The following is a 13,754-nucleotide window of genomic DNA, read 5'->3' as shown; positions in this document are numbered from 1 at the left end:
TTTACTGTATGATTAATGGTCTCTGATATAAAACACCACTTTTTTTTTGTATTTATTCAGCATTTTAAGGGAAATTATCAAGGTTTTGCCATAAAATATGACATAAAAATGTTTTTACATTAAAAAACTGGCAGCTGTGGTTGCCAGAATTTTACCAGAAACATGTCATGTGTTTTACAGTATACAATAAAATACAGTCATATTTCATGGCATAAGTGTTCACTGTAAAATCTACAGACATTTTTAACAGTGTACCTGAAAAGCAGTAATGAATTATTATTAAAATTGATCAATTAAAATGATGATGGTGGTTATTAAAATGTAATAATCACATTTGTATTATATTATTTAGCAGTAATAAGCAACAACAACAACAACAACAGCATCTTTGAAATCAAGATTTTTCTTTTTATTGAAAACTTGGCCAGGATTCTGTACAGCGGAGAGGATGTGCAAAGCACAGGAGCAAGAAGTCAGGAGGCAGGGGGCTCTAGGGACTCAGTTTCCCATGGTGCATCGATACCCTGTGCCGAGAGTCAGAGGTGTTGTGTTCCCTCTTTGGTGTTTCAGAGGAGTGTTGAGGGGAATAAGGTGAGGGACTAAAAAAAGGGAGAAAAGGGGGGAAAGCAAAACTCAGCCCATAGGGGAGAAAGAGAAAAGTAGAGACTGGGAGGGATAGAGGGCCGTCCTTCCACTGAGGTGTTGTCTCCAATCAGGGGCAGATCTAAATCCTCACCCTTCCCCTCACTATATCAGATCATAGACTGTTTAAAGGTACCAAGGCCTCAGGTGTCTCTCCCCCTTTCCCTCTTCCTCCGCCCCTCTCCCTCACTTCCGCTCTTTCTCTTTCTCTCCTTCCCCGAGCCTCACTTGCTGGACATGGTGTAGCAGCCCTGCTGGTGCCACTGCATGTCACGGATACGCCTCACAGACTGGAACTGAGGATGGCGGGCACCATACTCGTTGAAGTGCCTGTATTCACCCTTCTCCAGCAGGTACTGGCTGCCACGGTATCCAGGGAACTGGTATCCCACCCAGCTGGAGACAAAAAGGAGGAAATGTCAGTATTCAGTTGATTTCATGTCATTTGGAGGCATGTTTGTGAGTGAGCCTGATGTTTGAGCTGCAACCGATACTCACGTTCCACAGCTGACCATGATGCTGCCCACTCTGTCGGTGAATCCATAAGAGAACATGCTGGGAACGTCATCGTCCATGATCTCCATCTTGCGGCCCTTGAACTCTCCGACCTCGTACAGGCAGATCTTGTGCTTCTCAGGGTCCTGGAAGACAGGAAGACACTAGTTTATGGAGGAGTCTAAAGCAAAAAGTGAAAATATAAAAGTGTGAATTCATATGTTGCTGTTTTACCATTCTGACGGGCCTGAAGGACAGCAGGTAGTCGTTCCTCTGGCAGTTGCTCCAAGAGTCCCAACGAGGATACTCTCCCTTCTCCAGGATGTACATCTCACCACAGAAGTTCATCTGCTCGAAGCCGACCCAGCTGCAGATAACACAATATCATATGATGAATTCTTCAGTCCATGCAAAGACAGGTGAGTAAAATGCATGTATCTTTTTTTTTTGTGAGACTTACGGTCCACACTCGATGCGCAGGGAGCGCACACGGTCCATGCCCATCTCACACACATTCATGCACTCGTTGCTGATCTCGATCATGCGACCCTGGAAGTTCTCCTGGTCGAACACGTACATCTGGAGGGAGACAGGAGCACACAGGTGAGTCAGTACACCAACATTAAGGGATGCGATGTGATGAATTAAATTCATCGGAGACTATTCTGACACAGGAGGCAGCCACCCACCTTGTAGTTCATCATTCCCATCTCGGTCTTCTTGCTCTGGGTAGCCTTCCCATCGGTCTGGGAAGAAGTCTTGGACTTATCAGCACTGGACATGATTACTGAGTGGAGAGAGAGGAGAAAAAACACGGTGAGAGGGTATCATGTGACAAATCAAACCTGTTTTGATGGCGTATTGAGGAAATAAAGGACACATTAGAGATATATGTATATTTTGTATCTCTTCCTCTTGCTTGCTTCCTCTTGTGTGCCTTACCTGTGTGTGTGTACGATGCCTACGCCGAGCCTCACTCCGAATGTGTGTGGCTCGGAGTGCGCCTCTCCCTTTTATACGCTGGCGCCCATGGGAGGGGGATTATGGCCAGAGAAACAAACCTGCTGAGGTCAGAGGCGCGAGACAAAAGAAACCCCACATCATCACAGAGGGGATGGGCAGAGGCAGAGGAGGATTCACAGAGGCTGGGGAACAGACTGAAGACCAGTTACTGATAGAAATATCACAGCTCTGCTAGTACAGGTTTTCTAACATTTAGAGGAGCCAAATTCGTTATAATTGTGTCTTATATTTCAAATTCCATACTCTCATATCAGCATAACAAGCCACTTATTATGTACATGAAATATTGATTGTGGCTACAGGAACATGTGGTTTCAAACATCTGGCTTCTGCATAAAGTTGCTAAAGTTAAATTAAATCTAACAGAAATATTTCATGGATGTTTCCAGATATTCACATATCACAATATCACATTTGTGTGTGATGCATAAATCTGAATGAAGTTCTTCCTCACTTAATGTTTGAGACCCTTCTACATAGAGGCCAAAAGACCACACACCCACATTTAATAGGAGCACAGGTGTGTTTAATGTGATTTATATTTGGATGACTTTAAATTTAAATCAGAACTGCTGCATTCAGTGCATAAACGTGTAAGAGGTGGTACAGGTGTGCACACAGGTGTACCTGCACCTGTGAGGGTGCGCGCGCAAGAGCTCTTGGTGAAACAATAAGATGTGATTGTGTGAGCAGGACTAAAATGAAACTTGTGCCTCCTAAAGTTTCAATACATCCATACAGTTATCTCGTACAGTGTCCCCCCGCGGTGCCTCTGTGCTCCGCCGGTAATCCCCACATTCTCCACCCCGATCCCGGCCCTTTGTGCCTGGGCACGAGCTGGACTGCTGACCGGGGTCCGAACATACCGGAGCGCTTTTGTTTCAGAGAACCAGCAGCACTATGAGATCTGCTGAGCTGGTCGCTGGAAGGGGGGGGGACAACAGAGTCCAGCGGGAGCTCGCCCCACTGGCTTTGGTGGCACCATCACTGTGCCAAATGGACGGCGTGCACGAGCAGAGTCAGAGCCGTGGACGCGCACCAGCAGGCGCGCTCCTCCGACCGTCGGTATAAAACTGAAGCGCCAGGTTCTCCCAGAGCTCTACGCGAGGCAGGCGGTAGGCGCGTACCACTCCAAAGCTCATCTAATAAAGTGACAATCTAGGTAAGGCTGCACATCTGCTCTCCACACAGCTCAGGGCCACACAAGCTGAAAACCAAAAGCACTTTCTGAAACACCCGCATGACATCTTGTTGTTCATCTTTCACCTTTAATTTGACTGGCCAGAGCTCCTCCACACTGTTTGAGTTCAGATTGAGATGAGTTAGAGCCTAGATGATGAGAAGAAAACATGCCATATAGTCTTAAATATTCATTATTGAATCACTAAACAATCCTTTAAGACACAGTTCCCCTTCATCTTCTTGCATTTTACTTCACCTCCTTCTCTCTGTCCTCCTCAGGAGTAAAGATGTACAGAACTTCAAGGTACCCAATGATGCAGCCACTGGTCAACTCAGGAATGGGCATGGCTCCTTTCTTCAAGGTAAAAACACAATAATTTGTCTACAAATTATGTGATTCAAAACTAAATAGAAGTGAGATGAATTTATATGATCTGTGCCTGATACTGAAAATTCAAGAACTATGTTGTAAACTTGTTTCCAACTAAACTCCTTGTGTGTCTCTCTCAGGTGACTGTGTTCGAGCAGGAGCATTTCCAGGGCAAGTGCCTGGAGTTCACCTCCGAGTGCTGCAACATCCAGGAGTGCGGACTGGACAACATCCGCTCCATCAGGGTGGAGAGTGGAGCGTAAGTCTCACAAGCTTTTTTTTCTCTGAATGAAATACAAAAGAATATTTTGTCCCACACTGTGAAACAAAGGTCAGACTGTAACGTTACCAGTTCTCTCCTTGTCTCTGAACAGCTGGGTTGGTTTTGAGCACCATGACTTCCAGGGTCAGCAGTTCGTCCTGGAGAGAGGAGAGTACCCCCACTGGGACGCTTACAGTGGTTCCCTCTCCTACCATGTGGAGCGCTTCATGTCTCTGCGCCCCATCTACTGCGCTGTGAGTTTTTCGTCCTGTCTCTTAGTGTTCCAAGTAGAAATCAAGATTTAACACGAGAATCCAAAAATCCAAACTGCCTCTCTCTCTCTCTCTCCTCTACAGTCCCACCAGAGCAGTCGCATGATGATCTTCGAGAGGGAGAACTTCATGGGCCGCAGCGTGGAGCTCTGTGACGACTACCCCTCTCTGCAGGCCATGGGCTGGATGTGGCCTGAAGTTGGCTCCATGCACGTGCAGTGTGGCGCGTAAGTGTATTGTGATTTATATAATATTTGAACATGACACACACCTGAATAAGCTCCATCATTTTCCAGGTGACTGGGACTTATCTCTGTCTTATATAGTTTCTGTTCTGTAAAGACATCAGCTGATTTAATCCACACAGCAGGCAAACAAAGTTGTACACTTGTCACTATAACCCCTCATCACAATGCATTAAATGTAACAGACATACCAGCTGGAAGCTCTAAGCATGCACTAAATCCCCTCGCTGTCACGGCAGCTCATGCAGCTCCTAAAATAGACTCCCTAACCTTCGCTCGCCTTCTCTGTCCAACCCGCAGCTTCGTGTGCTACCAGCACCCTGGCTACAGAGGCCAGCAGTACATCATGGAGTGCGAGAGGCACAGTGGAGACTACCAGCACTGGAAGAACTGGGGCTCCCACTGTCAGACCCCCCAGATCCAGTCCATCAGGCGTATCCAGCACTGAGAGGAGGACAGGCTGAGACTGAGATAGCAGCTCCCCCTCTACCTCCCCCCCCCTCCCTTTATCCATAACCCTCTCCTCGCTTTCTTTCTTGCTCTCTTCAACCCTTTCCTTCCTCTTGACTTGAGCCGCAACAACCGCCCCCGCCCTGACTCAACACCGCTACTGATTTACAGCCGCTACCAGAGTGTGATAAGAGACAATATCGCACTGTTTAAAGCACAGGGAACACACACGCTCCACACACGCCGACACAACTGACACCCACAAGGTGTCTTTTTATTTGGTTAAGAGGTCCCTACACACCTCGTGCGCAAACACACACCTGCGCTGTATCGTCACCTGAGCTGGATGAGAAACCAAACAAGAGGGGAGATGAAGCTCCGACACGGTGCCATTGATCAGGAAAACCCTCCCCCAGCTGCACTCACCTTCTTCAGTGCAGCACTCTGTGCTGTGGTGCAGCTCAGATGTGTTTTGTGGTTGTGTGTAGGAGGTTGATCCACAGGTTGATAAACTAATAAACTCAATTTCACCTCATGTCTTGTTGTTTTATTAGAGAAGTGTGATTTCATTTCAACAAATATATGAATAAAGTTTGTCTCTTTGCATTATGAAACGCACCCTGCGGTTGTGGTCGGCTAAAGTTCATGTTCGTTCCAATGGGTTTTCATAAAGGTAAAGTCATAATGTCTGTAGACACTTCTGCATGAGAGTGGTTTGATAACTTTCTATTGATGTGTTGATACCTTGTTCCATAATGAAATCATGCAACTGGCATAAAGTCAAGCTATGTAGTACTTTAATTTACTGCAATGATGTACTATAATGTGGCACTATAATTTAAAGTGCTACATTAGGTAGAGAGCACACTGTAAACAACAGTGAGAACTGATGGATAAAAAGGACAGGACAGGAGAGGCAACGGGGAATAACACCATAGATATCTAACTTCAGAAATCACAATATTATTTTCATACCTGACAAAATAAGAGCAGCATTTAGGAAATATTCTGCAAACAAAGAAACTTAAGAAACACATTTGTTAATTTGACAATACGTGCAAGACACAAGCTATTCACAGCAGACACTGAAAGTGACAAATACGTCAAACATACGTCAGTGATGTGATTCCAGTATTATTGGAGTTACTGACTTGACATGTTGGACATTGTTTGGATAATATTATAGATGATCAATGATGTCATCAAGTCTAGTATCTGTGTTGATGAACCTCATATGAGAGACATGCACACGGAGTCACAGAAAATAGCTGATGTGACACAGGAAGTAGAGAGGAAACTTTTATTGCAGACTCAAAAGTGCCGTGCGGAACACTGTGAAACATAATGTGACAGTAAAACGAGGAAGACAAGAGTTTTCCTGAAACATTTAACAAACCTTCACAGAACAGAAGCTGACATGAGCATAATATTTACAACTTATACGGTCATTGTCGTATTTAAAACTAATAAAACTCTCCTGATTCCTTTGATAGTACAGAAACCTGATTTTCTTGCAGTTTCGTTAACCGTTTGGTTCATGCTGTTTTCAATACTCGACAGTTAAAACAAACTTAACTGAACATATCTGCGTAAAAATCACAAACTACTGAACTTAGCAGTAACAAACTGGCAACTCTTTACATAAAACCAATGTCTTAATATCTATAAAGTACAAATGAACTATTTTAGTCATGTTGTCTCTATACTCAACTTTAAGAGCTCAAACTGGAACTCCTGTTGTTTTGATTAAACTCACTCGAGTGTCTTTATGCATCATGATGCACACCGTTTCAGTAATCACTTCACTTTAACTTTCTCTACCTGCTTTGTATCTCACAAGAAAAATGAAACTAATTCAGGAATCTTTTCTCAAACAGAAAAAAGTATAACTTTGTTAGTACTGGACGCTAACATAAGAGCACCTCAGTCTGATATTTTCTGTTAACAGGCTCACTTTTACTCATCATAGAAAACACTGCTGATGAGGCGTAGTTTGTTTTTCCCCGACAACGTCAACATCCTCGTCTCCTTCCTCTTTCTCACCTTCTGAAGAATCTGTCCAGTCGATGGTCACCGGATCAGGCAGGGGACTGGATCCTCCAATCACATCGATGTCATTGTCTTTGTCCTCTTCGCAGCTTCCTGCTGACCTCAGGCTGACCTCTGAATGTGAAGGCTTCTCTCTCTGTGCTGTCGTGCTCTGGCAGCAATCCTTTTCTGGCTCTTCCACGTCTCCATCCACATCAATGATCTCATCGCCGCTGCTCTCCACCTCTTCATCCGCCGAACATCTGATTTCACTCTGCGCTGTTTTTGCTTCTCGTTCCCCTTTTTGCAAACAATCTTCTACTCTAGTCAGAGAAACAGTCATCTCATCGATGACATCCTCTACCTCTACAGCTGCTGGTTCAAAGTCTGCAGATTCACGGCTGCGTGTGCACGTTTCAGGTGTCAGCTGTGGCATCTGCTGAAAACAAACCCTCTTGGCCGCGGGGGCATCATCGCTTATCTCCTCCTCTGACTCTGCTCCCCTCCTATCAGGTTCCTCCGCCTCTAGTTGTGGCGGAAGAGTCCATTCTTCTTCATGTCTCTCGTGTTGTTCATCCGCAGGCTGCGGCTGAATCGGTGATGTTGGATTTTCACCGTTACACAGACTGACATTATCTTTGGGCATGTGACCTGGCTGGAGGGTTGAAAGTGGCTTTTTGTGTCCAAGTGGCTCCTCAAGAAAGGGAGCACTGTCCTGTAAAACAAATGAGATTACCCAGACAAATACCAAAACAACGCTAATTTTAGTGGCTTTGCAAGGCCGTGTTTATGTCCATATATCATGCGTCATGCCAACATCATGCTTAAATGAGCAGGTATGTTTACCATGTTCAACATCTAGTTTAGTGTACACGAAGGTACAGCTCAGGCTGATGGGAATGTTGTTAGTTTTTCAGGTTTCAGGTATAAGTACTGTTTTGATCTCATGATGGCGCAACGTGAAAAGTTAAAGGATCACAAAAGAGATTAGCATTCATTATCTTGGGAGTGTCTTTATAAAGTTTTATGCCAAATTATCTTGTAAATGTTGTCAGGGGATCACCAAATACATCAGGATACATCCTCTGAGAACCATGAATGTCTGTGCAAAGTCACGACAATCAATCCAACAGTTGTAGACATATTTCAGTCTGGACTGAAGCGGTGGACCAATAGATCCCTAGTTGCTAGTGCGTCTAAAAATAATAACAAATAAAGACACATTCATCTATTTGTCTTCAATCTCGTAAAAAGAGGTGATGCTCACCATGTGTGCTTCTCTAAACCTGCTCCTGATTGGATACATCTTCAAACCGCTAAAGACTTGCTTATTCTTGTTATGTTGGCATCTCACTGATGAAGAACTGAACACTGCACTCTGAAAATTAGAAACACAGAAAAACAACAACATTTGAGACATTTTCTTTCACGTTCTGTGGCTGTGTACTTTTTTTTTTGGCTCGGTCTGCTGACAGCAAAGATCATCAGAAGCATTAGTGGAGAGTAGTCAGAAATGTTTGTCACCTTGACTTCCAGATAATGACTGCCGTGTCCCTTCAGTGTAACTCGGACTGGCAGCGGGCCGCTCCTCTCTAGTTTCACCACCGGCATCTGCTGTAGCTGCTTGTCTTGTTGGTCATGGACCATTTTGGTCTTCGCGTCACTTGACAACGCTGGCTTCCTCACCCTCTTTTTCTCAAATGAGAACGGATATTCGTTTTTTCTTTTTCTTTTTCGTTGCTTGGCTGCTTTTTTGACCGTTTCCGGTGTTCCCACAGTAACGGCACTGTGAGCTCGAGCCGTGCGTGATTCCGCTTCATCGTTCATCGCCTCTGTGCAGCTCTGACCACCCATCTCCATCTCTTCTGTGGCAGCACAGCTGTCAGTGTGTTGCTCGAAGGACAGGAGGAGGTTCTCCAGCATCTCATTGAGCTCTCCCTCCCTCTGTTGCTGCAGGATGGGCCCCTCACTGTCTGCACAGTTAGAGCCGCCTGCTATAACTTCAACTTGTGTGGACCTATGAAAACCTGGCCCTGCTTCCAGGAGGTCCGCAGCACGGCCTTGTTGTTTGTTTCTGGTCAATGTACTGCCAGAGGAGGTGTTAGTACTGCTCCTGGCTAAGAGAGGAGGCTGAGAATGTGAAGCACTGTTGTTGTTTGGCAAAATGTCCAGGCCCATCATCACCTCCTCTAGTAGACGATCAAAGTGTTCCTCATGAGGTGGAGGGGCCGGGGGAGGGATGGGGGTGGTGTGGAGGAAAGACGGTGCTGGGGACAGTAGACGGGGTGAGGACGGCTGGAGGGAGGGGCTGGAGGCCGATAAGGTATTGTTGTAGAGTCGCTTAGGAGGGGAAGAAAAGAAAAACAATGTTATTAGTTATTAATCAACTTCTTTTCCTACATACAACATATGTATGACATACATACTGATACTGATACATCAAAACAAATGTCACATCTGACATGAAAATGATTCAAATAGACCTTGCAGTCTAAAATAGACCTTGCAGCAATATCATTTTTCAAAATAAAATACCGTATTTCAACATATAAAATGTTCTTAAATCTGAAGATTTTGTAATAACTTTGAACTATCAGCCCAGAGTGTTTTGATCGTGTCACAGCAGGACCGCTCTCACCTGGTTAAACTGCTGCGTCGCACTCTTTGGTCCATGTTGCGTGTTACCTGCTCCTTCCTCACTGTGCAGCGGCACGTCTTCGCCCGGGCTGAAGTCTAACCCTTTGCCGCGTCTGATCCTCTTCTTGACCGGTTTCAGGAGCTCTCTGGTCTTCAGGTATAGTTTCTTGCCTGCAGCTCCTCCACCCTGACCCATCCTGGACGCCCTCATGCCCCACCTGTGCAAGAACAACTTCTGCAGCTTGCCCTCTTTCACCTCCTGCACATCTACCGTCTGCATTAACCCCCCTCTCCCCCTCCCTCCTCTGCTTGCTCGCGGCCTCCTGGCTTTTCTCTCCCCGGTCCCGGCTCTCCTGGCACCTCCCACTCTTGCTCCCCGCCTCCTCCTTGCTCGCCCCCTTGGAGGGCTCTCCTCTTTCTCTGGGTTCAGGAAGTAGTTGATGTATCCTGGGATGTTGCCTTGGAACTGTAAGAACTGCTCGTCCGTCCATTCTTCAGCTGCTGGGACATTTCCGCCTGTTCTTTGAGGAGCAGAACACCAGCTCTGAGGGTCAGCAGCACACGGGGTCTCTTGGCTGGAGAAAGGACGCAGGGAGGTGTACGGTGGTGCCACAACAGCTGCTGTAGATTCTTGCATAGTGTCCACAGTAGCAGAGGAAGACTGGTGTGCTTGGTTTTCATCTTGTGGGTAGACAAGGGACATGGGGACATAGGGAATTTGAGAGGGAGGAAGACCAGTGTCTGTCTGTCTTAAACCCTGTAGAGCAGCCAGGTCAATGGTCTCAAAGGAGGCTGCTGGGTGAGAACCAGCCTGCTCCTCTGTCTGAGTCCATGTCTCTCTTCCACCACCTGACAGTGTCTCTTTCCACAGAAAGGTGCATCCGTCCCTCATTTCTCTCCTCCACCTGCCACCTTCATTCTCCTCTGGCTCTGTCTGCACTCCGACCTCTGCACGCCGGCCTTCTCCTTCCTCGTGTCTGCATTTACAAACTCTTCTTGTGACCTGCACCAGCCCGTGGATGCCCAGCCTGGCTGCGGCAGAAATAGCCTCTTGTTTCTCCTCCTCCCGCTCCCCTACCATTTCTCCGGAGTACATCAGTCTGACCATGTGAAGCAGCGAGCAGGCATCTAGAGACTGTAAGTCTAAGAGACGGCTCTGTCCTGCAGGGGGCGGCGGCGTAGATGACACAGCAGCGGAGATGTGCGGGCTGATGGCTGAGAGGATACAGCTGTGTACCGGCACTGACACACCTGGAGGAGAGACATCAGGAATAATAATAATAACTTTCACAAATACAGTAAAAGATGTGTAGAATTGAGACTGTGTTTATATGCACACCTCGTTGTTGTTTATTACATGTGTGAGCTGGGGTTTTTTTAGCGTGTTTATACCTTCTGTCTTGAGCAGAACGTCACAAAACTGCCTGCATTGTTGCTGTCTCTGCAGCTCCGTGAGGAGGAGGGCTTCAAACCCCGGTATCTTGTAGCACCACATCTCGCCATCCACTTCAAAGGAGGAGTAGAGAGGAGGAGAGCGAGGGGGAATTAAAGAAGGATGGCTGAATTCTAGCTGGAGTGACTTCAGTCCATCTCAAACCTGTGTAGTGTGATATACTGATGCACAGATCTATTATGACTTTATGAAAAATCCAGGCTGACATTAGTGGAATTGACACTCAGTCGGGTCTTTTGTCTGAGTCTATTTAAAGCAGCAACATAATGAGCTGTTGTAGTGAGATCAGGCCTATATTAAGACAAGATAGACTTTAATGATCCCACACTGTCACAGCAGCTCGTGTACACAAGCTGGATCAGAAATGATTCATAAATAAGAAATATGTAAAAAAAAAAGGTCACGCTGTGGTGTTAAAGAGGTGTGGCAGAGCTCCTTTATATGGTGGGAGTAGCAGTCTGCTGCTGAAGGAGCTGTTTAAGACCTCCACAGCCTCAAGCAGGAGGTGAGAGGAGTTGTTCTCCTAACCCTCTCCATGCAGCACACATAACAAAGCAGACGCTACCACAGAGTCATAGAAAGTTACCTGGAGGTTGTTGCACCTGAGCATATACTTCAATATTAGTATGTATATTATTAATTAGATTACTTATGGTTTATGCTTTAAATTGTTATTTTAAAATATGACAATTTAATTAACAGTTTGGCACATTAGATCGATTATTAACAGATTAACAGCCTCCAGGAGAGTAGATTTATAGCTGCCTTTAAAGTTAACTAGTCCCCTGCAAGGCTGCTACAATTATTCAAGTTCAAGTCAACTTCATTGTCAATGCTGAGCATTGAAATTGTGTTTTCCTCTTATCCTGTGCAAACAGCATAAACATGAAATATAAAATATAAGTAAAAGATGTAAAAAAATATAAAATAAAATAAAATATACAAGAAACTATTATATAATATATTCTTATATATATATATATATATATATATATATATATATATATATATATATATAGTATTTACAGTATCCACAGTGAGGTATATCAAGAAAAGAAATATGTACCAGTTGGCTGTGCAGTGCAAAGTATTGAGCTGTTGCAGTTCTTCATAGTATTTACTGAAGTGCAAAGTATTGAGCTGTTGCAGTTCTTCATAGTATTTACTGAACTTGATGATTTCTATGAATGAAACCAGCAATAAATCTGATAACTGGCTGGATAGAGAAGATTTAATCTGCAGTGATCAAAGCCCACCTGCAGGTTAGCATCACTGCTGTCAACTAGCGGCCAGCTAGCAGACCTCTGAGAGTTAGTTTTATACTGTGTGTGGTGTAAACGAGTCATGGGTGGAGCAGCTGTTAGTTAACATGTCATTAACATCACATTATTATCGCTAACTAGACTTTTTAAACCACTTTGGACTACTTGACCCAGGCGGAGGGTTACACTCAAACGCGGGCAGGTGACAGACACCGGCTTCACTCACCGTTTGAAGTCGTTAAACTCTCTATAAATCCGTCCTCACGTTAAAGAACACAGCTGGTTCTCTTTTAAAAGCATGTACGTTTTAAAGTCTTTAAAGTGTTTTTTTGTTTGTTTGTTTTTAGTTGTTTTTTTCTGTGTTTTTTTTATAGTGGGGTCATCCACGGGTCAACGTGGTCAGCAGCACAGGTAACGGACGGTTACAGTGCAGTGTGTCCCTCCGCCGCCAGGGGGCGCGCTGCGTCACCACGCAGCCGTTACAGATAATCAAAGATGATAGAAGGAGCGTCAAACACAAGATGAGTCACGTCCTATACCTTACCCTGTCGCTGCCAAAGATTAAACTCCTCATAGGATGAGCATTTTCGGTGGTTAGTGACTGTATTTATAGAATAAAAGATAGTTATCGGACCAAAACTAATATAAAAAAAATGACTACAGCCTACAGTGGTGGGATGTAAGTACATTACTCAAGTCCTGCACTTTAAAAATTAAAGTTTTGATGTACCTATATTTGAGTGTTTTCATTCTGTGCTACTTCGTTCTTGCACATTTGTACATTTCAGAGGCAAATACTGTACTTTGCTCGACAGTGATAGGTTAATAGCTGCTTTTCAGATCAAGAATTTGCCAAACAAACACGATCAGTATAAAACCAGCATATAAAATATAATATATTTAATTACTCAGTGTGTAAATAGCAAGTGTGTAAAGATTTTTTTAAAATAATCAGCTCCTTCTAAATCATCAATATTAAAGTACTGTTTACATGTCGTCATCATAAAAATGGTCCAATAATATAATGACAGCACTGACAGGGCCCAATCAGACAAACAAAACTTTTCATTTGCTGATAATACTTGACATTGAAACTAAACATGATAACCTCATTACAGATTCTATTACAGATATTAATTGTAAGGTTTACACTGCATACGTCCTGCTGGGAGAACCTCAAATGATACAACGTAACTTCCGAAGGACAAAATAACACATTACTCTTTTTAAAAATGAAATGTTTAATTCAAAAGCAATAAAACCCAGCACTTAATTAAATATACTAAGTCGTTTTGCTTCTGCCTTTTGCCTTACTCATCTGATATGCCGCTTATAGTACCTAACGATGCATATATATAAATTTTATAATTAGGTACATATTTCTCTGTAGCTATGACTACTATTAGTTTGGAGATTTCATTACGTGACATCAC

The 13,754-nt window shown here is 44.3% G+C and overlaps 3 protein-coding genes across 3 annotated transcripts; 1 reads left to right on the top strand and 2 right to left on the bottom strand.

Moving 5' to 3' along the window:
• Positions 1-387: 387 nt before the first annotated feature.
• LOC104922625 (beta-crystallin B1) lies at positions 388-2,210 on the bottom strand. The gene is made up of 6 exons (XM_010735503.3): positions 2,080-2,210; positions 1,827-1,924; positions 1,598-1,716; positions 1,372-1,504; positions 1,141-1,283; positions 388-1,038 (listed from the first exon to the last, which is right to left on the bottom strand). The coding sequence occupies exons 2-6, from the start codon at positions 1,917-1,919 to the stop codon at positions 867-869; spliced, it is 660 nt and encodes a 219-aa protein (XP_010733805.1). The 5' UTR covers positions 1,920-1,924; positions 2,080-2,210; the 3' UTR covers positions 388-866.
• A 987-nt stretch (positions 2,211-3,197) lies between these two features.
• On the top strand, positions 3,198-5,476 carry cryba1l1 (crystallin, beta A1, like 1). The gene is made up of 6 exons (XM_019276031.2): positions 3,198-3,322; positions 3,622-3,704; positions 3,853-3,971; positions 4,087-4,228; positions 4,331-4,473; positions 4,792-5,476. The coding sequence occupies exons 2-6, from the start codon at positions 3,630-3,632 to the stop codon at positions 4,937-4,939; spliced, it is 627 nt and encodes a 208-aa protein (XP_019131576.1). The 5' UTR covers positions 3,198-3,322; positions 3,622-3,629; the 3' UTR covers positions 4,940-5,476.
• Positions 5,477-6,233: 757 nt separating this feature from the next.
• On the bottom strand, positions 6,234-13,070 carry LOC104922666 (BTB/POZ domain-containing protein 18). The gene is made up of 6 exons (XM_019274400.2): positions 12,548-13,070; positions 10,999-11,112; positions 9,608-10,857; positions 8,494-9,309; positions 8,237-8,347; positions 6,234-7,684 (listed from the first exon to the last, which is right to left on the bottom strand). The coding sequence occupies exons 2-6, from the start codon at positions 11,099-11,101 to the stop codon at positions 6,905-6,907; spliced, it is 3,060 nt and encodes a 1,019-aa protein (XP_019129945.2). The 5' UTR covers positions 11,102-11,112; positions 12,548-13,070; the 3' UTR covers positions 6,234-6,904.
• Between the last annotated feature and the right edge of the window lie 684 nt (positions 13,071-13,754).

This window comes from Larimichthys crocea, chromosome I (genome assembly GCF_000972845.2).
Source record: "Larimichthys crocea isolate SSNF chromosome I, L_crocea_2.0, whole genome shotgun sequence".
In the NCBI taxonomy this organism is placed as follows: domain Eukaryota; kingdom Metazoa; phylum Chordata; class Actinopteri; family Sciaenidae; genus Larimichthys; species Larimichthys crocea.
Note: the sequence above shows the minus strand (reverse complement) of the source record. Positions and strands in the feature narration are given on the sequence as shown.